The sequence below is a fragment of the Selaginella moellendorffii genome, unplaced genomic scaffold (assembly GCF_000143415.4).
Source record: "Selaginella moellendorffii unplaced genomic scaffold, v1.0 SELMOscaffold_95, whole genome shotgun sequence".
Taxonomy (NCBI): domain Eukaryota; kingdom Viridiplantae; phylum Streptophyta; class Lycopodiopsida; order Selaginellales; family Selaginellaceae; genus Selaginella; species Selaginella moellendorffii.
Window position 1 is genome coordinate 680,290 of NW_003314356.1, and position 23,138 is coordinate 703,427.

General features: G+C 49.1%; 8 protein-coding genes across 10 annotated transcripts; 3 read left to right on the forward strand and 5 right to left on the reverse strand.

The window, feature by feature from the left end:
• The first annotated feature begins 44 nt into the window (after window positions 1–44).
• On the forward strand, window positions 45–2,147 carry LOC112341969 (histone-lysine N-methyltransferase family member SUVH9-like). Of its 3 annotated transcripts, none has more exons than XM_024663003.1 (5): window positions 45–379; window positions 450–831; window positions 887–1,138; window positions 1,350–1,861; window positions 1,914–2,147. In XM_024663003.1, exons 2-5 carry the CDS (start codon window positions 829–831, stop codon window positions 1,939–1,941), a joined length of 795 nt encoding a protein of 264 aa, XP_024518771.1. In that variant the 5' UTR covers window positions 45–379; window positions 450–828; the 3' UTR covers window positions 1,942–2,147. The 3 variants fall into 3 exon arrangements, with proteins under 3 accessions (XP_024518771.1, XP_024518770.1, XP_024518772.1); XM_024663002.1 differs by having other exon boundaries at window positions 45–366; XM_024663004.1 differs by having other exon boundaries at window positions 45–366; window positions 454–831.
• On the reverse strand, window positions 2,117–3,377 carry LOC112341970 (phosphatidylinositol-glycan biosynthesis class F protein-like). Its single transcript, XM_024663005.1, has 9 exons — window positions 3,262–3,377; window positions 3,152–3,202; window positions 3,041–3,083; window positions 2,925–2,979; window positions 2,820–2,868; window positions 2,694–2,761; window positions 2,518–2,626; window positions 2,329–2,462; window positions 2,117–2,258 (listed from the first exon to the last, which is right to left on the reverse strand). Exons 1-8 carry the CDS (start codon window positions 3,358–3,360, stop codon window positions 2,361–2,363), a joined length of 576 nt encoding a protein of 191 aa, XP_024518773.1. The 5' UTR covers window positions 3,361–3,377; the 3' UTR covers window positions 2,117–2,258; window positions 2,329–2,360.
• A 2,675-nt stretch (window positions 3,378–6,052) lies between these two features.
• Window positions 6,053–7,549, forward strand: LOC112341974 (pentatricopeptide repeat-containing protein At1g09410, mitochondrial-like). The gene is made up of 2 exons (XM_024663015.1): window positions 6,053–6,772; window positions 6,809–7,549. The coding sequence occupies exons 1-2, from the start codon at window positions 6,053–6,055 to the stop codon at window positions 7,547–7,549; spliced, it is 1,461 nt and encodes a 486-aa protein (XP_024518783.1).
• A 92-nt stretch (window positions 7,550–7,641) lies between these two features.
• Window positions 7,642–9,087, reverse strand: LOC9650053 (bifunctional dTDP-4-dehydrorhamnose 3,5-epimerase/dTDP-4-dehydrorhamnose reductase). The gene is made up of 2 exons (XM_024663018.1): window positions 8,496–9,087; window positions 7,642–8,272 (listed from the first exon to the last, which is right to left on the reverse strand). The coding sequence occupies exons 1-2, from the start codon at window positions 8,970–8,972 to the stop codon at window positions 7,823–7,825; spliced, it is 927 nt and encodes a 308-aa protein (XP_024518786.1). The 5' UTR covers window positions 8,973–9,087; the 3' UTR covers window positions 7,642–7,822.
• A 2,005-nt stretch (window positions 9,088–11,092) lies between these two features.
• LOC9650054 (pentatricopeptide repeat-containing protein At3g57430, chloroplastic) lies at window positions 11,093–12,763 on the reverse strand. Its single transcript, XM_024663016.1, has one exon. It carries the CDS (start codon window positions 12,761–12,763, stop codon window positions 11,093–11,095), a length of 1,671 nt encoding a protein of 556 aa, XP_024518784.1.
• Window positions 12,764–14,328: 1,565 nt separating this feature from the next.
• On the reverse strand, window positions 14,329–16,725 carry LOC9650056 (pentatricopeptide repeat-containing protein At4g02750). Its single transcript, XM_002989238.2, has one exon. The coding sequence runs from the start codon at window positions 16,722–16,724 to the stop codon at window positions 15,027–15,029; it is 1,698 nt and encodes a 565-aa protein (XP_002989284.2). The 5' UTR covers window position 16,725; the 3' UTR covers window positions 14,329–15,026.
• A 1,786-nt stretch (window positions 16,726–18,511) lies between these two features.
• LOC9650057 (probable tocopherol O-methyltransferase, chloroplastic) lies at window positions 18,512–19,921 on the forward strand. Its single transcript, XM_002989203.2, has 7 exons — window positions 18,512–18,775; window positions 18,825–18,994; window positions 19,043–19,147; window positions 19,207–19,317; window positions 19,381–19,473; window positions 19,541–19,643; window positions 19,702–19,921. Exons 1-7 carry the CDS (start codon window positions 18,610–18,612, stop codon window positions 19,815–19,817), a joined length of 864 nt encoding a protein of 287 aa, XP_002989249.1. The 5' UTR covers window positions 18,512–18,609; the 3' UTR covers window positions 19,818–19,921.
• Window positions 19,922–20,144: 223 nt separating this feature from the next.
• LOC9650023 lies at window positions 20,145–22,703 on the reverse strand. Its single transcript, XM_024663017.1, has 3 exons — window positions 21,984–22,703; window positions 20,598–21,926; window positions 20,145–20,261 (listed from the first exon to the last, which is right to left on the reverse strand). The coding sequence occupies exons 1-3, from the start codon at window positions 22,701–22,703 to the stop codon at window positions 20,145–20,147; spliced, it is 2,166 nt and encodes a 721-aa protein (XP_024518785.1).
• Window positions 22,704–23,138: the final 435 nt, after the last annotated feature.

A 23,138-nucleotide genomic window follows, 5' to 3' on the forward strand; every position in this document is an offset into this window, starting at 1 on the left:
GATCTCCACTACCTCTTTTTTGATTCTCTATGGACATTTCAAGCCTCCCCTGTGGTTGGTCATGGTTGCATAGCAGGGGCATGTCTCTCTGTTGCCATAGGTTCCAGGAGGAACACAATGGCACTTTGCACAGCAGATGTTACAGCACTTGAGGCATCTCTTTGGTCTGCCTGCTTTGGAGCACCTCCTGTTGCATTCTTTGGTACAGTCTGTTTTGTTTTGTTGTGGATCACAGGACAGGGAAATTGAGACATCTCATCAGCACAGCCAAGTGGATGAAGGAAGCTTTATAAACACTTTACCAATTGGGGCTGGTGAGGAGGGTCCTGGAGCAGGGGTAGAGTTGGATGAAGTCACTTCCACCTGGTAAACAAAACAGGTTTATTGTGTTTTTTTTTTTTTTTTTGCATTATTTTTGCATTATTTTGGTACTCACTGGTGGTATGTAGATAGCTGGTAGGAGCTCATCCACATCATGTTGTGACTCCAAACTGCTGTCTACCTGGAACCAAAATGGTGTTGCTAGTAGAGTAAGATGAAATCACCTCATCAGAGATCCATAACAGGAATGCCAGAAAGATCAGTGAAGAAATCCTCATGTCCATGCTTCTTTGATCATGGAGGGGAGAGTGTGTTTTTTATTCCCAGCACAAAACTACAAACTATGTTGGTAAGTCCACCATGATAACGAGATTTACAATTCTGAGCCGGCCGACAAAAGATCACTTTTATCTTGACTACTCTTGACTGTGGAATGACTGTGAAATGAGTTGACCAAGTTGACCAACAATCGAACAAGTAGGGTTTTAGCGTTCTGTTCTAGGAGGAATGGTACAGTGCGCTTTTGTGTCCGGCATTTTTTTCTCCTTTTCTTCTTTTTGTGTAGGCCCTTGTGCTGTATGATCGCGAGGAGGCGGAGCAAGAAATGGAGGGGGGCGATGGAAAAATGGAGGCCGAACTTTGCATCAGTCTGAGCACCAGCTGCTCGTCCGAAGCTCCTTCTTCGCCCAGTTCCTCCTCGACTTGCAGCGTCGATCGAGTCGCCGTCCGCAGAGCTCTCCAACATTTTGAGATGCTGCGCTCCGCGGACAAGGCAGGCCGTGCCGACCTCAACGCCGGCAAAGCCATGCGTCAACAGGCAAGCATCTCTCCACTTTCTTTCCTTCTCTCACTGGGTTCGCTTCTGGGACTTTTCGTTTCTTGGTTCGATGGTTTTGTTCCTTTTGCTTCTGTGCTCCAGACTCTGTCTCTTTGTTTCAACCTATGTGTTCTTGGACTTCTCAAAGATCGGATCTTGGGTCTTCCTTTAGAAACTCTCTATAAGTGCTCGTGTCTGATCTATTTTGCAGGGTATGTGGCTAAACCGTGTAAAATACTTTGGCCACGTCCCGGGTGTGGAAGTTGGCGACGTCTTCCACTTCCGCGTCGAGCTTTGCATCGTGGGGCTCCACGGCCACATCCAAGGCGGCATCTCGTGGATTGGTGGCGACGACAACAAGTGGGGCGAGCCAGTCGCAAACAGCATCGTTCTCTCTGGTGGCTACGAAGACGACGACTCGGGCGAGCGCTTTGTCTACCACGGTGCTGGGGGCAATCACCAAAACACCGCCCGGCCCGGGTGTTATGCCCAGGACCAGAGCCTGGATCGGGGAAATCTTGCTCTCGCCAACGCTTTTCTGTTCCAGGTTCCAATCCGGGTGATTCGGGGAATCGAGTCTGGGCTCAAGAAGAAGAGCTATCGCTACGATGGTCTGTTTAGAGTGACTCGCTACTGGGACGAGGTTGATGGGGATGGATGGACGGTTTACAAGTTCCTGGTGGAGCGGAAGGGGATGAGTTTCGACAAGAACGAAGTGGCGAAGTAAGTTGGTTTTGTTTTGGTGTTCCTTGCTTGATCTTTTCATGCCTTTCAGGAATCTGAGGAAGTACCGCACTAGCTAGGAAATTGAACAAAGACCCGTCCCGGAAGTATCTCAAAGTTTTGCTCTTTGTAAATATAAGTGATCACGATTTCGCAAAAGCACATTGTGTAAGTTTTGCGCTTCGCAGCATCCACTCCAACAGCAGCATTGCTGTGAAGCTTGCAATCTCCAAGAAAAGCTCTCCAAGCAACCAATGATCTCACAAAAAACTTTTAACTTGCCAAACATGTCCATGAGTTGAGTTTCATGCTCCACAAATGCCCAAAGCTAGAGCCGACCTCCAGCTTAATGGACAATTACCTGCAGAAACAAAGGACACCTCTGCAAACAGCTAACCTGAGAAATAGTTCCAGATCCTCATTTGTTCTGGACGTGGCGATCTATGAAAACACTAGATAGATCGAACCTTTCTGAAGTTAGTCATTCTTTCGATTTGATTTACTTTTGTTTCCCGCTCTTGTGCACGAACAGGATGAATGTCACAAGCGACCCCAGCAAGTAGCCACCGGTTGCTCCATAAGTGCATGAGATCGGCCATTGCTGAAAAAGAGCGAGTAGAAAACTACAATGGAAAAAAGACTGGGATGTATTGGACCTGCCATTCGCGTTCCCAGTCCAGGGGCATTGGCCAGGCACCAATCCAGGCTCCCACAGCAGCACCATGAGCGGGCACGCAAACTAGCAGCTCCAGAGAACCGCTTGGCCTGTAAAGTCGAGAGCAAACTTTACTTGAGAAGCTGACAAGAGAGAAGTATTCGACGAAGCTTGAACCTCGTGAACGCGAAAACTTGTTGCCAGCGTCGCCATGAAGGGCCTAGAACCATGCCAGCGGGCGCGATCTGCGTTGCAAAGGCGGCATAAGAAACTAGAGGAATCAAACAAAAAAACACGAGAGACCATCAAAGTTGACATGAAAAAGCTCCAATAGAAGGTCGGCCAGAAAAACCTGCAGGACACCAGCAAATACAAACTGCTGTTTTTTATTCTTTTTTCTTCACTGACTCGTTTCCAAACGGTGCACCCAGTGTTATGGCGAAGAATGCAATGGCAGAAGCTCCTGGCATGGAAGATCCATTCTGTCTTAGAACAAAACCAGCAAAAGAATTCACAAAACTCACCTAAAGGAATGCAGAGAAGGCCTCGCATGAGCGCCTGCCAAGCCTGAGACGAGAAGAGCAAGTGAAAGAAAATCCAAGACGTCAAAAAGAGAGGAAAAAAAAAACTCTTACCGGACAATCGCAAACAATGGTGCTAAAGAGAAGAACTTGGAGGAGGATGAGCTGAGAGAGGAAAAAACTGTCAATCCTCGCGCACGCTTTGATGGATCAGTCGATCTCACCGAATAGAAGCGACCTATGAACGCTGGAGAATGCAGCAATGCCACCGCCGCTCCCACAGCCAGCGCGCTAGACGCTGCCAGCACCGATCTAACCCCCATAAAAGAGTTGAACTAGGGCTTTTGACTGACTGACATCACAAACTCACTAAACCCTTAAGATGAAAAAACTATGCTAAATTTGAGTAATTTTTTTAGAAATTATATTAATAGAATAGAGTAATTTAAAGTTTAAGGATTAGGTTTCTTCGAGAGGCGTCTGAAGCAAATTTCAGCTCCTCGACTTCGTTGCAGCTGCTCAAGCTTCTCCAGTTGGAGGTTCCTGGATGTCTTCGTCGTCGAAGGAACCGGAAGGAACTCCTTCCTCCTCGAGTCCTCCGGCCATGCTGAAACCGCACTTTGGCTCCGATGGACTCCCTTTCACGAACAGCAGCCAGTACAGCGAGACACAGCCAACTCCCACTGCAAGTTCTTGGTAAGTAATTTTGTAGATACTTATGATTGAATGTCTAATCAATTGTTTGTAGGGAAATCGAAACTGCTCCATTTGATCCTCATGAAGAATTCGAGAATGCTGCTTTCGAACAATCAGCGTAAGTTTTTCGTTACTATATGCCATTGTAATTTACTATTAGTTTTTACAGGGAACCGTCCAAAATTGTTCTGCCCAATAAGAAAGCAATGGATGAGGAAACTTTGTTGGTGGAAATGTACAAGAACATGAAGGAGCTGAGACAGGACGTACAAGAGCTGGTAAAGGAGATGAGACAGGGCGTACAAGAGCTGAAAACGGGAGTACAAGAACTGAAAACGGGAGTACAAGAACTGAAAACGGGCGTACAAGATCTGAGAAATGACGTCAAGGACATCCTTATTAAACTATACGTCTTGCGGCTCGACGTTTCTATAGTCTGTGAGCTAGGAGCGCGAACTCTCCTCAAAGCATTTGTCGAAGACAAGTACAGTGCAGCGTTGGAAGTGCCTTTTGCAAGGAGGCTATCATATACTCCAATTCGGAAATTGGAGGAGATGGTAAGCTTGTGTTTGTATTCCGAAGAGAAAGAGGGGACTCCGCGGTATGCTGAAATCGATTGTTATGCTGGATTTAAAGTGAATGGGTAAAATATTCTGTTTAAAGTTTTAAGTTACTGACACATCTATGCAGAGGAGTGTTTGTGGCAGAGGTTACGAGATTTTCAGTATGTAGGAAAGGCTCGAAGTACGTTCATCCAACTAAGCCTACGTGGGATGAAAGCTCAAAGCTACTTTACATGGTAGTTTTAATATCATAGTTGGAAAGGAAGTGAAGCTTGGAATGTTTTTTTTTCTAGATGATACAATTGGAGAGAGCTATTCGCGCAACGGAAGAAAATGGCCACAAGGTGAAGGTAGCCGCACTCGCAGCAATCAAGTTCCGGAAGATCCAGGACGAAAAAGATGGGAGGGACTTGATGGAAGCTGTGTTGAAACATTGGAGCTTCAACTCAAGGTTGCAGCAGCTCTTGAATGACGGTGATTTGCATGTTGTAGCTTTGTGACAAGGAAAGGCTCTTAAAAGAAACTCTCGTGGAGCTTGCCCACACCTTTCTAGTAAACCAAGGAACTTTAAATGGAACGCTTGATTTTCTATTGCAATACCAAAATGGAAGCAATGGAGACCTGTTTATAGGAGCTCGAAGCAAAAGAGAAAGGATAACATACGATTTGTATCACAGCCGACAGCTCATAGTCTCAAAGTTTGTTTTTTTTTTTTTTTCTGTTCTGTTTTTAGCAATGACAAGTATAAGAGTGCGTTGTGGTGATTCCATTCCAGTGGCAATGGGGCCAAAGTATGGCCGGAGGTTTTAGATTTTGATCCATTTGCATTGGATTGGAGACAGCATTGGGGGCCCTCTGGAAGGCGGGAGAGATTCTGTTCGGCCATTTCAAAGGAAATCCAGGGATGATTCGACGTGGAAGCCGCAGCCGCGCACAAAAAGGATGTGGCGCCCTCGCAACAGGAGATCGATGCCGAGAATCGAGCGAGAGTTTCTTCGATGAGCTCGCAAGAAATCTCTGACGCTCACAGGATAAAGCCATGCTACTCCAAAAGACGCGAAGATGCAAATTCCTGTTCGAGCGAACGAGCAAGAAAAGAGTGTCAAAGTGGTGGCCGGAGGCATGACGAGCGCATGGACCGAGAGGGTCGAAGCTATTTTGGCTTGGATGGAGACACAGACATTTCCGGTAAGTTTCTTTTTTCCTTTTTAGTTTTCTTGGAGCTGACAATACTGTATACAAGATATTTCTAGCGTTGCGCAGCCGAAGGAGAGCCTTCTGCACTGTGCTACACCATCTAGGAGGCCGCATTACTTTCACCAAGCATGGTAGTGTTTCTCTAAAACACAAGATAATGCGATTTTGTTTTCTAAGGATAGAGCTCTGCTGGGACCATTCTCAAATGCTGCTAGTGGCCTCCAAGACGGAAGAAATGACTTGTCTTGGTCCACAGCCGCCCTCAAAGCTTAAGTACATATGCTCTTTCGTTTGTTTCTTCTATTGACATTCCTGGCTTACTATCACTTTGGAATACACTCTTTTGGTCGCAGAGGTCATGGCATTGCAATTATATCATGGTTTAGTGTTGTTTTAGATAATTACATAGAGCTCTGGGAATAAATTTTTTATGGATCGAAACAAATGGATTCTTTGGATTGAATCTAGCAACACAGTGACAGTAGCTAGGAAAATCCACGCCCACATCAGCAGTGCAATTCATCCCACAGATGTTTTCCTTCACAACAAGCTCATTGAGATGTATGGTAAATGTGGAGACACACTCCAAGCTCGTAATGTTTTTGATGGTATTTCAACAAAAGACGCCCACTCGTGGGTATTCATGCTCTCTGCCTATGCAAGAAATGGCCAAATGCAAGAGGCTGAGAGTATTTTTGCTTCCATGCCAAGTAAAAATTCGGAATCTCAAAATGCCATGCTGGCTGCCTATGCACACAATGAAAAGCTTTCGGATGCAAAAAGGATCTTTGATTCTCTTATGGAAAAGACAATTGTTTCATGGAATGCAATGATCTCTGCTTATGCCCAAAACGGGCATTTGGATTGTGCCAAGGCTACATTTGATTCTATGCCAGAACGAAACTTGATTTCTTGGAATTCGCTCTTGTCTGGCTACGCTTACATCCGTGATATGTGCTTCATTATTTGGATTTACAATGAAATGCCGGAGTGGAATATAGTGTCTACAACTACTATGCTCGTCGCAACTGCCCAAACCGGGAATTTGATCGAATCAAAGAGACTGTTTGTATCAATGTTAGAAAGGAACTTGGTGGCGTACAATGCAATGTTGTTCGTTCACGTTTTAAGAAATCAGCTGAAAGCTGCAAAGTCTGTGTACGAAGAAATGCCAGAGCACGACATGGCATCGTGGACCAGCATCATGTCTGCGTATGCCCAACGGGGGCATCTGGAGGATGCCAAATGTATCTTTGACACGATGCGTGAGAGGAACCTTGTGTGCTGGAATGCGATGCTATCAACGTATGCCCAGAACGAGCGTGTGGAGGAGGCGGCGAATATCCTGTCGGACATGCCCGAGCACGACCTCGTCTCGTGGAACACGATGCTGGCGGCTTGGGTGGCGGCCGGTCGCATTGACCGTGCCATTGACCTCTTCAGTCAAATGCCCGCGAGGGACATTGTCTCGTGGAACTCGATCCTGTGCGTTGACATTATGACCGATGGCGGCGGGGAGTTGACTTTTGCTCGACGGAGGTTCCACAGGATCCCGGAGGAGAACTTGGTATCCTCCTCAACTATGCTCACAGCATATGCCCAGAATGGGCATCTTGATCGTGCCTTTGACCTCTTCCAGTCAATGTCGTGGACCGGTATCTCTCCCGACGCCATCTGTTTCATACCCCTTCTCATCTCGTGCAGCAACGGGGGAACGATGAGCTCGGGGCGGCGCTTCTTTGTGTCGATGCGCGAGGATTTTCACATAGAGCCGATCAAGCAGCATTTCTGCTGCATGATCGATCTGCTGGGGAGGGAGGGCGCGATTGAAGATGCCTGGGACTTGATCACGAGCATGCCTTTTGTGCCAAATGCCCTCCAGTGGAGATGCCTCTTGAGTGCTTGCCGAAGCCACAAGCGTCACTTGCATGGAACCGCTGCTGCCATCTCGACCGTCGATCTCGAGCCCACTGCAGCTTCATCATATGTTCTTCTAGCTAACATGCACAGGTCTCCAAGTAAAGCCACAATAAAATCTTCCCAGAAATCTGTATAAAATACCAACTTAGTAATCAAAGATACCGTGTAAAGGTTGGCATCATTTTCATCTTTAATCGAACTATACATACTATAAAAGTTGCAAGTACCTTCGTCCAAAATTTTAACTTTGCACACACAAACCAAACACTTAATCATAGCCAGAACTTTCGGCCTTGAACAGGAAAGAAGATCCATGATCAGAGTTCTTGAGAGTTTTCTCCCAGCTATGATGGATATGAATGTAACGCCTTAAAATCCTTCCAATCGATCCATCTTATCTTGCGATCTATCACTTCTTCGATTTGCTGTTCACCTCGAAGACGTACTTGACCAGCGAATCCTTGATGCCCAGCAGCTGCGGGAATTCGGAGCTCAACTTCTTGGTGTCCAGCTCGTTGTTGCTCCTCGGCGCCACAATCACCTTGGCTTGCTCCTCGAGGCTAAAGTTCTTCCACTTGAAGCTCGGATCCACGTACTGGCGATACATCTCCAATATCTCGTTGTGGCTCACCACCCCTGGATTCGTGAAGTTCCATATCCCCGTGAGGTTGCGCTTAGCCATCTCGATCGAGATTGGCAGCAGCTCGTCCAGCACCGTCATGGAATTCGGGATGTTCACCACTTTCTCGTAGCGCGTGATCTTGGTGATGAAGTTGCGAGGATTGGCGAGGTCGCTGGAAATTGGCATTCGCACGCGAAGTGTACAGACGTTCTCGTAGTTCTTGAGGAGCTCCTCTACCTGGAAAAAAGAAAGAATTGTCAGATCATAGATCGTGAAAACGGATGCTCGAGTATGATCGCTTAAAATGCTTCACTAAATTCTAGATTTTGTGGAAGCCCAATAGATTCTTCCGTTGGACTTCTCTAAGATTCGTTGCCTGGGAGCTAGATCTGGATGGAATGCTATGGAAAACCCTAGCGGCAGCAAGCAATGCAAGATCCAAAGAAGGAATTCCACTCACCATGGCTTTGGTTTTGGAGTAGAAAGATCCCACGAAATTTGGGGCGTCCTCCTCGGTGAATCCCACGCCGCTGTCGATCTGGTGGCCTCCATCGTACTCGAAGATGCATCCAGTGGCGAAATTCACGAGCAAGAGGCCATGGCCGCGGCACACATCCGCGAGATTGAGCGTGCCGACGACATTGGCGCGGATCGTCTCCACCCTGTGATCCTCGCACCAATCCACGTTGGGGCGGCCGGTGACGCCCGCGGCATTCATCACATGCGAGGGCTTGGCCGCCGCAATGTCGGCCTCCAATCCAGCCCTATCCTCGAGCCTGCCCGATCCATACACGAAATCGATGCCCTGCTCGCGGCAGAGCTTCCCCAGGAGGCCGCCGATCCACCCGGTGCGGCCGTAGATCAAGAATTTCAAGGCGCCGCCGCCGCTGGATCCATTGCTGGAATTGCCGGCGCCGCTGCTGAGAGGAACAACCATGGCGCCGGCGAGCCGCGAGGCGATGATCGCTCGCGCTCTCCCGGAGATCTAATCGCTTGAGCTCTCGGAGGAGAATGGAATGTGATGAGATCTTTGCCCAAGAAAAGGAAAAGAGACCAACATCCGAATATGCTTGGGTTGACCGTTGACAAGGATCTTTTTCTTTTTAGGGTTCTTCACTTCCCGCGTTAAAAGTTTAGGGTTCTTTGAGGTGTCCAGTGCTTTCGTTTGCACCCCAGGGAATGGCTTCTTCCCCAATTTTCCAGTAGGCCGTGGAGCTCTCTCAGGCCAAGGTCGAGCTGGACGTGCTGCGAATTCCATCTGGGCTCTTCGGCGAGAGAGAGAAGACAGCTCTGTGGATTCACCCAAATTACGAGCTCCTGGAGGATTTCATCGAGACTGCCGAGTGGAGGAACGTCCATGTTGTTGCCACTCCCGGCGTGGGAAACTCCTAATTTGGGCATTGATGGCTCTTTCGGCAGGCACAGCGCAAGAACAAGGTGGTCAAGAAAGCGGATGGTGTTAACTGGTTCTACTACTTCGATTTCTCGCTGGAGAAGCCTGTGGTTTGGATTTCCAATTGCTACGAGGGCTTGCCGAGATGGGACATGAGAAAAGTCTGGCTGATCGTCGATGGAGCATCGAGAAAGCAACCACATCCAGGCAGGAGTCTTCCGCTGGCGCCTCCATATCGCGACGCGTACTATAGCTTCGCGAAGGACACTAGGATAGTCTGCCATTTGGAAGCTTGGTCTTTGGAGGAACTGGAGCAGTGCAACCGAGCTCTGGGATGAAGCGAGAGCTCGATTCAAAGTCTGTGGCAACTAGACAAACACTATGGCTTGACCCCCAATTCTCATCCTAAATATCTTAGATAAAGTCCATGTGCACTTGAATGTTACTGCCCTATCCATGATCGCATCAATTACATCATCTGAGTCATGCAGAACTTGGCTACCCCATCACAGAGATCTCTATCCAACCTGCAATGTTCACTCTCACCTATATTACAATTAAATCCTGATTTCAAACTAAAACCTTCGTTCATAATTATCCATCCTGGCTACAATAGCTTTCATTTCTTTCATGTCCAATTTGAGGTGTGTATTTAATATAAATAGAGCTTCTCTTGGAAATTCTTCTCCCATTAGTTATCTTGAGACACTTCTCCTTGGTTACACATGCCTTGAAAGGCAACATCACTCTAATATTACACTGCTCTTCTGACACACTTCGTAGAGATTTGGGTAAGGTGTTGCAGCCTTTCCATGCTAGCTAACAGCGTCCGTGTCTCATGGAATTATCTGGGCTATGATGTAATCGTTTAACTAGACTAGAGTAAGCTCCTTTTCTGCTGAAATATCCCTAATACAGGTTAGTTTGATCCGCTATCACTTTAGCGTGCGCAGCCTCTTGTGATAGAGAACACAGACTCATCATCTCTGGTTGCATCCAGCACTGATTGATACGCTCTTTCTGTTTCAACCATCTCAAGCAACAAGCGGAGAGTTTCTCTCTAGCCATAGCTGTCAACTTTGCAATCGCATCTGCTGATCAAAAGTTCTGGATCCAACATGGAATTGTCCAGGTTATTATCCAAGACATCTTGGTATAACTCTTGTTTCACCACAAACGTTGGGTGTTCCCTAATCATGTCAAAGAAGAGACTGAATATAACTGCTGTACACATTCCCCGTATTGCCCTTCGATAGCAAGGCATTCACAGACACATTTGTAACTTTCTTCCTCACGATGTCCAATCTTTTCAATGAGCTGTTCAAATGACTAAGTCTATCATGTTATGGGGATAACTAAGCATATCTTCAAAGACTTTCTTCCTCACATGAGCTGTTTAAATGACTAAGTCTATCATATTATAAGGATAACTAAGCATATCTTCAAGACTTTCTTCCTCACGATGTCCATCTTTTAGCTGTTTAAGTGACAAGTGTAACGTGTTATAGGGATAGCTCATCTTCAAACGTGTTTTGATCGCAAGTCTCATCAATTACCTCGTCTGGGAAGAAATAATGTTTCATGGCAAGTCTCACAGAAATCTCTACTTAACATACAAAACCAGATCTCATCCTCTTCTTGCTTAACCCTAAAACCTGCCAACTTTATCCTGATTTGACGTTGGAAAGTAGGATATGAAATCCCGACGATTCGCAATGCTGGACCTGTTCTTGAGCTCTCTTGATCGCTCCAGCTTCGTCCGGATGGACGCGACAACCTCCCAGGAAGCTCGTCCATGCCACTTCCCCATGGGATCGATCATCAGCGGTGATGAGATTCTCGGCCTCTTTCAACCGCCCAGCTCTTCCAAGAAGATCCACGACGCAAGCGCGGTGTTCTTGCCCTGGCTGGATCCCATAATCCGCTTCCATCGCTCCCACGCAGCGCAGCGCCTCCTCGTCCAGGAATCCAGAGTGCCGGCACGCAGAGAGAATGCTCAAGAAAGTGATAGCGTTTGGATCGACGCCTTCTTGCTGCATCCGGCGGAAGAGAGCGAGGGATTCTTCGCCGCGGCCGTGGTGGGCGCACGATTCTATCATGGAGCTCCACGAGATCACGTCCCTGTGCTGGCCGCTGCTCGAGAAGATCGACCTGGCCTCCTGGAGACCACCGCATTGAGAATATTTCGCGAGCAGAGCGTTCTTGATCTCCAAGAAGGATGAAAAGCCCGATCCAACAATCCTGGAGTGGATTGCCCGGACGCTACTCAAGGAATTGGAGCAGGCATTCACGACCGCGACGAATGTGACCCTGTCTGGCTTCACACCTTCCAAATCCATCCTGCGAAAGAGCTGGAACGCCTCCTCCTCGCGATCTTCCAGCGCCGTGATGAGCGTCGTCCAGGAAACGGCATCTGGAGCCAGACCCCCCTCCCGGCGCATCATCTCGAAGAGCCGGAGCGCAGCACCGATTCTTCTACCCTGCGCTAGCGCCGCGATCGTCGCGTTCCACAAGATTAGGGTTCGCGGGATTCTCACGTGCTGGAAGACGCTACAGGCTTCTTGAATTTTCCCGCTCTTTGCAAGCATTTCGATCAGCGCCACGGCGAGGATCTCATTCTCTCGATCCAGCTCCAGGCAACGGATCTGGCCAAGAATGCTCCATCCCTGCGCGAAATCGCCGATCGCCGTGCACGCGCCAATCGCAGTGCTGAAGCTAAATCCATCCGGCCTCACTCCCATTTGATGCATCCTCCAGAAAATCTCCAAGCCCCTTCTCCCCTCCCCATTCCAAGAACACACAGCCATGAGCGAATTCCACACATCGCTGTCGATCTCCTGCTCTTGGCACAAGAGCGATCTCGCCTCGTCAATCCGGCCGCATCGGCCATACGCATGGATCAGCGCTGCCGCCACGACTGCATCGCATCCGCCGCGCTGGAGAAATATTTCGTGAATCCCCCGGACCTCGCTCGCCGCGTTCTTGATCTGCGAGCACGGGCCCAGAACCGAGCTGAGGGTGAAATCGTCCGGCAAGATCCCTTGACACTGCATCCGCCGGAAGCAATCCATGGCCTCGTCGAAATGCCCGTGGCGGGCAAATGCCGCGATGGCGATGTTCCAGGAGAAGATGTTCTTGGCGGCTATGGCGGTGAAGCACGACACCGCATCCTCGAGGCTGCCGCATCTGGCGTACATTTCCACGAGGAGATTGGCGATGAATGTGTTGGTGGCGTGGCCATCGTGATCGATTAGGGCGTGGAGCTTCCTGCCATCGTCAAGGCTGTGGCACTGCTTCACCAGGCAGCCATAGCCATAGATCAAGCCGTCGTGCATGACATTGCCCTAAAACTTCTACCTCTGGGATTTGAGAAACTTTAACTATAGAACTTGCGCGCAGTTTTTTAGGCTTTGCTTAATAAGATAACTCTCTGTTCGTATCAATTAACTTGTCCATGATCGTATCCATTAAACCTTGGCATTTCATGCAGAGCCTGGGAAGCCCATCGCACAAATCTATGTCCACTTGATATGTGACAAATAAAATTATTTATGAGTATGTATTAAACTTAAACTAAAATAAAACAGAGTATTAAACTCCTTTGTTCAACCTTGAACGGAGACTTTTTATGTGATCTAGATCATAATCATCAAACATGACCTCCTCCTGCATGTTTTCTAAAGATTTCCTGTGCTCCTCGTGCTTCTCCTTCACATCCTCCCGCAGAAACTCCAACGTTTTCAGCATCCAAGCCCCGCTCAGGTCAACCACCATCTTCCCAAATGGCATGGAGGACGTTTGCATGTATTCTTCTCGTTGATCAAGAACACTCTCCACAACGTTGTAACAAAGGCTAACGTACGGCACGATTGGACGTGGCAAGTCTTCGTCAGCTTGTGGTGATGCAATCCGTGGTTCCCAAGTCATCGTCTTGTAATTCCAACAAGGACCCGCGGTAGCCCTGGACCTTGGCTTGAACAGTAGCTCATCTTCTATTCCATCACACATCTCCATCTCCCAGCCAAAGTTCTTGTTGAGCAAACCAGACAGCAGATTTTGATCGTCACCGTCGCCGTTATCGTCGTCGTCGCCACTGAATTCCCAGAGCATTGCGCGCCGCAGCTTGGAAATGCTATATCCGTAAGACTCCTGGGCATTCTTAAAGTGCTCCAGGAGAACACCCGCTTCCGCCATCGCCATAAACGCCATGAACCAGTTGTAGCTCCCAAGCCTGGCCGAAAGAAAAGCATCCCTCGCCTTCTCATACACCGATAAACACCTCAGGTAATCAACAGTGGGCGGCTCCGGCATCGAACCAACAACCACAAAATTAGCTTCATCAGATGCGTCAACTTTGAGCTGATCTTCCAGGCGAGGGGCCAAACAACCCCTGTTGCTTTCGAGAGGATCATAAGTAAAAGTCTTCCCCAAAGCTGGAGCACTGCCAATCTTGGTGAGGATACGCTCATATGTTATGAGATCCCAATCTTGCCTGTCAGCCGGCAATTCGAGTGCGGTTTGCATCCTAAGACCACTCCAAATCTCATCGATAGTCTTCCCCGTTTTTTTCCCATACCAAACCAGAGCAACCCACATCCTGTGAGTTAATCTCATACCTAAAACCTCTATCAAATCAATGATAGTCTTCATAGGCGACGTATGCATATCGAGGAAACTTGTCATGGCCATGCTTATTTAATATCCTTAGGTAAGGTTTTTACACCTTTTATACACACAACTTCTGAGCCATATATGGTCTTTGTCCAAATATGGTAATTTTATTTTGAGACTAAAGAGATAACGCAGTCTTCTTAGAATTTACGAGGTCGAGCTGGACGTGCTGCGAATTCCATCTGGGATCTTGGGCGCGAGAGAGAAGACCGATTCATCCAAACTACGAGCTCCTGGAGGATTTCATCGAGAGTACCGAGCGGAGGAACGTCCATGTTGTTGCATGGGCAACTCCTACTTTGGGCATTGGTGGCTCTGGTGTGGATTGCTAATTGCTACGCTACATGAGAACAGATATTGTTACTAGTTAAAGTAAAAAATCAAAGAGGAATTCTATGGAACTCCAACTTTCCTGTCTGGCTGATCGTCGATGGATCAGCCCAGGAGTTCTCAGCTGGCCCCTCCATACCGCGACGCGTACACTGGTATAGTCTGCCATTTGGAAGCTTAGTCTCTGGACAAACTGGAGCAGTGCAACCGAGCTCTGGGTTTTGGATTGAGCAGGAGAGCTCGACTCGAAGTCTGTGGTGGCTTGCCAGGCCTCGTTGTCAGCAACAAGCCGTGCGTGAAGTGTCACGTCCGAGCTGCAGTGGCGGAGGTGGCGGATTGGGAGTCCGCTGTATGTTAGCGATGGATTCGCGGACGAGATCAAGGAGGGCCTTCAAGCGCTCGTACACCTCAAGCTAGTCCAGGAATCCGGGCGTAAGCGATGCTGGTGTTTGGATCCGACTACATCGCAAAGCAAGTTTTCAAGAGGATGACGAGCAAGAACGGAGCCTTCTGCGAAGACCGCCCGTCCATCGCTGCTCTCGTGGATCCATGCTGGAAAGCATAGTTTAAAGAGTAGCTTCAAGCAAACGAGAAAAGTCAATCTTCCGCGTTCGCCACACCGGCGTGCATGTTGGAGAGCAGCGCATACGGGGCCATGGCGTTGGAATCCATCTCTCGGAGCTTTCGAGCAGCTCGAGTAGCGCGGCTCTCGTCTCCAATCTCCTTGCAAGCGCTGAGAAAAGTCGTCCATGCCACAGCATCCGGCTCGAAAGGCATGCTTGTCACCAGATCCTCCAGCAGCTCGAGCTTCCCCGATCGTCCCAGAAGATCCATCACGCAAAGGTAGTGAGCCAGCGAGAGCTCCAGATCGTAGTCCCAAGCCATTCGCACGACGTGAATCCATCCATCGCCTTCCACTCCGCCATGGCTGCAAGCCGAGAGAACACTCACGATCGTCACGCAGTCGGGGAGGATCCCGGCGAGCAGCATCTCGCGGAAGATCGCCAGAGCTTCCGGGAGATGGCCATTGTGAGCATACGACGTGATCAGCGCTGTCCAGAGTATCACGTCCTGGATCGGGAGCTCCGAGAAGATCATCCGAGCGGTCTCGAGCTGGCCACACTTGCCGTAGAAATCGACGAGAGCGCTCCCAATTCGCAAGTCCCTGCCCAGCCCCCGATCCGAAACGCTCTCGTGGATGATCCTGCCCTCGGCAACCGCGGCCGCGCTCGAGCACGCATCCAGCACCGCGACGTAAGTCATCTCCTCGGCTCGAAACCCCTCGAGATCCATCCGGAGGAACAGACGAAGCGACTCTCTCCCGCTGTTCTTGGCGTAGGCCGAGATCAACACCGACCAAGTCACCGAATTCCTCTCGGGCATCTCGTCGAAGATCGCTCGCGCAACAGCAAGATCCCCGACCTGAGCATACGCGTCCACCATCGTCGTCGAGGTGATAATGTCTCGCATGGGAATCCTCTCAAACATCTCACTCGCGCGATCGATTTCGCCAGCCTCGGCGTACGCCTGGATCATCGCATTCCAGGGAGCCTCACTCCGGTGCTTCATCCAATGAAAGATCTCTCTCGCCTTACAAAGATCTCCTCGTTGGGCATATGCTGCAAGCATGGTTGTCCAGGAGATAAGATCCCACCCGGGAGCTCTTTCCAGCACGGTTATCGCAGCATCCACCATCGCCACCTGAGCGTAGATCACCACTACAGTGTTCCAGGACACCAAGTTCCTCTCCTCCATCGTCTCAAACAGTCTCCGAGCCGATCGAAAATCCCCTCTCTGGCCAAGAGCTCGGATCATCGCCGTCTGGGAGACGAGATTGTGCTGCGGCATCGCCTGGAACATCGTCCCAGCCTCACGGATCCGACCACTCTGAGAGAACGCCGCCATGACGATCGTCCATGACACCACATTCTTCCTCCGCGAGAGCTCAAAGATCCGCCGAGCCTCTTGCAGTTGCCCCTTGTTGGCATATGCTGCCATGACCATGTTCCACGAGAAAACATCCGGCTCGAGAAGTCTCGCCAGCACTGACTCGGCGTCCGCGCCAGATCCACCACAGGCCGCATACATCTGGAGCATCAAATTCCCGAGAAAGCATCCCCGATCCAGCCCGTGGCTGGCGATGTGATCGTGCACAACCCTGCCGACACCCAGCGGTGCCCGTGAATCGATGCATTGCCGCAGGATGGAGCTGTAGATCGAGCAAGTCTGTGGTTGATCTTGGAGCTCCAGCAGCTGCCTCACAGATCCATCCAAACTTTGAGGTAGCCTTCTCATAATCCATGATATTAGTCGGATAGCTGAATTTATGAATTTAAGTCATGTCAATATGTCAATAGAAGTATTATTGACTTTCATTGACTGAGTTGACTCTTTCTCTCATTCTTTCATCCCAGACAATATTCCACGCCCTCCCGCAGCAACTCACAGTATCATCAGTATCCAGGGTATCTGCTGTGTCGTCGTCCCGCTCCTGGCGTTCCGGGCCCTATCGGCTGAGGCACCCCACTGATACTGCTTCACGACGTGCTGATACCAGGAGCCACCACTCCCTCGCGTTCACCGCCGCCACGCCGACACCACCATTTCCGCTCGCCTCCACAGCCAACCATGCACGACCAAGGTTTTGACGACAAGGCCAAGGTGAGTCGATAGGACAAGGCAGAGGCAGTGATGACGATCTCCAATTGGCTCGCACAAGCTGCCAGCACGATGACTGGAGAAGAATGGTGCAAAACCTTTGGAAGCAGCCGTGTCCCCCTAGATCTGTCCCGCTGCAAGGTAGAGCCTTCCAAGGCTTCCCAGATCTACTCATTCATTCCCCCGGAGGAACCCGGGAGCACTATTGCTCAAAGTGGACGTCCCAGGAAACATCGATTCAGAGGACTTTGCCAAATTCCTAATCACCCAATTTCACTGCACAAAATTCCAGATGCAACTGGCAGGACATTTCTGGTGTGCTTCTGGTACGAAAGTGACCTGCTCGTTTCACAAGGGTCGAGAAAAGTTAAAGGATCGCACCAAGGGAGACTTCTTCCCAATTCGCCTCCAAGAGTCCGCCCGCTCCAAAGATGGTGATACGGAACTGGTGGATGCGGAAACCACTCGCGAGATAATGGCGGAGAGTAACGTGCGGAGTGGCAACTATACAAGCTCCACTCGTGAAACCTCTTACTATCTAACCTCAACGTTCCAAACGACGAAGATGATGCCACCGCATTCAAACGAGAACTACAACGAAGTGGAGCCACGCAAACGAACCTATTCTAAACAACGCAAGTTTCTTTTACTACCTAGGTATATTTCTTTTTATTGGCAATGGCTGTGGAGACTATGAAGGATGTGTGGTGTATGAAGTATGGGGTGAGCATGTTACTTCGATGCTGGCAACACTCGCTACTTTCCAGCGGCATAAATCCGAATGCTCGAGGAGCTGGGTAAGCATTTCGATCGCTCCGAGACACACCCTTTTACAATGTGTGTGAATCTAGACGACGAGCAAAGCCGGCCAATGAACATTCTGGATGTGGGCTGTGGATTTGGAGGAACATCTCGGTACGATAGGTTTCACAGGAGGCTCCCAGAGGCGCAACCGTTAATTGAAATTTGGCCACTAAAACGCGCTGATTAAGATTTTGCTGGGACGGGAGAGGGAGTAATGAAAGCGCTGCCCCGTCACTGCCAAGTAAGCGGAGAGAGAGTGAATCAGGATAGCATATCTTCTTCCACCTTGGTGCCAGACATTTATATAACAATCGATACAGGTCTGTGTTGTAATTTCAGAGTTTACTGTGTGCCAGAAGGTACAAGTGGAAGATTGAACATGGCACATGCTTCCGTTTTAAGGCCTTCTCACTGTAGAGATCTTTACCTTGAGAGGTGCATTCAAGATTTTAACATCAGGTAATAGAAAACTTTTCCAAGAGTAAACAAAATGGACACATCTTCGTACAAGTATATCCTTGGCATATCACTTCTCGTACATGGACAAAGGATTCAAGACTGGCGTTTTCAAGTATGCTGTGGTCATGGCAGCAGGAGACTTGTCTCCTTCGATCACTTTAATCATCAATAATGTTCATGATTTCTTACAGTAAGAAGGAATTTTAAGTCCTAGCTGAGCAGCGGCTGTTCAGTAAGCGCCAGCGTCTTTGTTCCTGCAATGGCCGGCGAGATCGAAGAGTTTTATGACGAGGGATGCGTGGTGTATGAGGCCCTGTGGGGTGAGCATATGCACTCGGGCTACTTTGAGGCGGGCAAGCCTGGGGACTTTCGAGTGGCACAAGTCCGAATGATCGAGGAGGTCCTCTCTTGGGCCGGAGTACCAAGTAAGCTTTTGGTCATGGTATCCCTCTCTATTCTATTACAATCTCCTAGATGATGAGCAAAGCCGTCCTCGAGACATACTGGACGTGGGCTGCGGTTTTGGGGGAACTTCTCGATATCTGTTCAAGAAGTACTCGGCAAATGTGAAAGGAATAGCACTGAGCGATTACGAGATCGCCAGAGCCAAAGCCATCGCGAGGGCGGAAGGAGTTTCAGACAAGGTAGATTCCACTCGGTTGTTTGGGGCGGTTTCTAACACTTAAGAACAGGTGACATTCCAAGTAGCAAATGCACTGAATCAACCGTTCGAAGACGGCCAGTTTGATCTCGTCTGGTGCATGGAATGCGCAGTGCACATTGAGGACAAACTCAAGGTAGAAGAATTCATAATATTTTCATCTGAGTTTGTTTAAATTCCCGCACGCGATTGCAGCTTATGCAAGAGATGGCACGCGTGACCAAGCCCGGAGGTCGGGTGGTGCTTGTGAGCTGGTGCCACAGAGAACTGAAGCCTGGAGAAACTTCACTCAAGAAGCATGAGCAAGTAAGCGAAGTTCCTAGATATTTCTTGATCTCTTAAGAAGATTGTCATAACATATGGCTGCAGGCGCTCTTGGATAAGATCTGTGCTGCTTACTTCTTTCCACCCTGGTGCGCCACTTCTGAGTACGAAACATTAGCACGCAATGCGGGCTTGCAAGTAAGAGTTCGGTTTCTTCAAAGTTTCTCGACTCTATGGCTGATCTTATGTATTATCTTATCTGTAGGAAGTAAAGGTGGAAGATTGGACTCGACACATGCTTCCATTCTGGGGAATGCTCACGGGCCAGCTCTTTACATTGGGAGGTGCATTCAAGCTCGTGACATCAGGTACGTAAAGATCTTGTTACGCAACTTTGGTTTCTTGTTTTTATTTCTTGCTTTCCAGGATGGGCACATATGCGGACAAGTCTGTCATTGGCTTATCACTTCTTCTACATGGACAAAGGATTCAAGAATGGCACCTTCAAGTATGCCGTGGTGATGGGAAAGAAAGAGCTGTGATCATAAGGGAGCATTGGATTCCATAAGCATTCGTCTGCTCTGTTTTTCTTTAAATTCCTGGTATTTAATATTATAAACACAACCAGCCTGCCCATCTTACAATCTGCTCGACCACCCATCTCCAGACTACACCGACGAGAGAGATGACCAATCAGGCACCATCTCGCGAGTCACCAAGAACGCCACGACACAAATCTCAAGCAGAAAGGAAGGTCCCAATAGACGCTAGGCGGCGAAAACATGGAACAAGATGCTTAGAGTTAGAGCGTGTTCTTTTCATTTGCATTTGTGGACTTTCTCCTTGTTCTTTCTTCTATCAGAAATCCACTACCACTTAAAATTCTGTCCCATCTCGCGCTCAATGATTATGCTTAAAGCGGACACCATAATGGACTCTCTAGGGCTCACTGCTAGCATGGAACGACCGCGTCTAAGCATCTTGTTCTGGAATGCAACAGGATTCCCGACTCACTCCGGTCTCGGGTTTTTATATGTATCAGATGCACGAGACTGCCACAATACCAAGGTTCCGTGGCACAAGGAAGAGGATCCGCAAGGGAGGGGGGGATGTGGTAATATACTCAAGGGACACTACTCTACCAGATGCACAGCTCCTCTGCCGAGACGTGAATAATCACTTCTTGGCCATACGACTCAAGGCCAATGCCTCGGCTCCCACCATGATCTTTGCCTGTTACTTCCCTCTGACATGGTCGATTGTGTTGATTGTTATTTTCGTATTAAATGATGTACGGATGGTACATGTTATCATATTTTAACCTTGTCATGTAGAAAGGGTGCAAGTATTTCGATGAATTCAGCCTTCTTCAATTTTTTGTGAACCGCTGGATCCATCCCGTAATCCTTCGCAATTGTCTCCAACTTCTCCCTTGTTGAATAGTCAAGGATTTCCTCCAAGAGTGACTTGGGAACTGATACAGTGGTTGCTACTGCTGCTCCTGTGGCGGGTGCCAAAGGCTCTCGCATCCTTGTGAGTTGCTCGAGCTTTTCCCTGAGGCTGTCCTGGAACGTGTGGCGAAAAGCATCCTGAAACGTGACTGTATGAACTGTGTGTCCAGCCATGCCGTAGTATTTCCCACTTGGAAGACGCTTAATCACTGGATCCACGGAGACCGGGGCGGACTGGTTCAAGCAGACAAATGTAAAATGCAACGTCCAGTCGTCCTTGGGCTCCCATGCCGATGACTTCTCCTCAAAAGCTATCCATTTCTCCACCACTCCAAGATTCATGAACTCCCCAACACTGCGCCTGTGGGATTTGTCATTCGTTGTAGCCTGTAGAGCAAAGAAATGCAGCCTGCCCTGTGAATCCCTGAACGCAAGAGCCCCGTCAACAGCATGCAAGTTCCACTGAAACGGAAGGAAGAAAATTCCATCCACCACCTTGTTCTGAATGTCGCCAATCCAAGCTGCATAGTTCGGAGGAGAAGAAAATGGCAAGACTCTGATGTTGCCTTGGATATGGATGTCGTCTACAACCATACCACCACAGTGCGTGAGCGCTTCCGAGAACAAATGTTCACATAGCCAGCCCATCTCGTTCCAGTTGATACCCGTGGGATTCCTCAGCAGATAGTCGCAATATGGAACCCATGCACCACCATTGAAACTGCCTCGTTCGGCTTCCCTGAAACCTTCGATGTGCAACCTCTTGACATACGGAGTGCAGTAGTCCTTCACGCGCCGCTGGCTGTCCAGTAGCACATATCTCCTATCCGCTTGCATCATTTGGCTCAAGTTATAAACTCCGCTTAAACTGCACCGACGCACCACGCTTGCACAGTCACTGGCAATGGTTGACAAAGAACTTGAACACATGAACAGCTGTAGAACCGCATCCCAGTCCTCTCGGTCTCGGAGACACTCAAGGGTCTCTGAATTATCTGGAGGTTTCACCGCATCCGGAAAGCCACCTAATTTTCTTTTCCTCGTCGGTTGCGGATTGATACGAGCAGCGTAGTTTCTGCATGCTTCGTCCAGAGTGGAAAGGAAGAGCGGATGGTTGCCCCCGTAGATATCAACTTCTTCTTTCCACTCGGGACAGAGGTTGCCAAGGACGGACTGATCCATAAAGGCTTTATAAGAGGCCTACATACACAAAAGTTTAGAGAACCACAGAAACTGTGAAACACAAGCAGAACTTACATCTTTGAACCCCAACGACATGTGGTACTGGCTTTGCTGCAGGGAGCTGTCACCAATGTCTGTTGCAGCTGGAGAGACACCGTATATGCAACAACGTCCAAGCCTGACAACTCTACACAACAGTGCTTTCATTTGATTCCTGTGTTCCACATCACCTCTTTCTTCGCCGTTTGATCGCTTACTATCAAGCGACTCTGCACGATCGATGACGAAATAGAAAACTTCCCCGCTGCGGTGCCGCCTGTCGGAAAGGAAATTACACACCTCCTGTACAGAAGTCAGCTGCGCAATCGTCCTGCACGCTGCCTCGTCCTCACAGTACGCAAATAACAGCGCGTTCCGCAGAGCTTCCATGTGATTGTAGAGCGCCCATTCCATGTCCCAAATGCAGATGATCTTCTCGTTCTCCTCGCTCTGGTTAATGAGAGCGGCAGCTATCGCACGCAGTGTGCAGCTCTTGCCAATGCCTTTGGCTCCGGTCACGTAGATTGGCGCTCCCACTTCATGCATCTCCAATAGTTTCCTCACTGCTTCCTTGCCAATGAACTTGATCACCCCTCCTGGTCGCAAACCTACTGGACCTATGCCAGGATAGGGGATTACCGTCACAGCATCGGGCTTCACCAAATCTTCACACTTGAATTCTGCCGACTTCAGGGTCTTGTATGCAACTCGGCCTTCCCCAAAAGTGACGATCCCGACCACTGCCGCATCCGCCATTGTCGACAAGGCAACCGTTAAAAAACTATATACTAACCTATAGCTAAAGAGCTTCTATAAATTTTCACCTGCTGGATCTATGGCTATGGCTGCCTAGTGAAGCCTTAACGATGGCAGGAAGCTCCACACCCAAATCGATCACGATGGCCACACCACCAACACATTCATCCCCAATCTCCTACTGGAAATGTACGCCAGATGCGGCAGCCTCGAGGATGCGGTGTCGTGCTTGGCCGCCATAGCCGCCAAGAACGTCTTCTCCTGGAACAGCGCCATCGCGGCAATTGCCCCCCACGGGCATTTCGATGAGGCCGTGGATTGCTTCGCGGCGCTGATCCATGCGTATGGCGGTTGAGGCCGGATTGACGAGGCGAGATCGCTCTTGTGCCAAGAGCAGGAGATCGACAGCGATGTGTGGAATTCGCTCATGGCTGT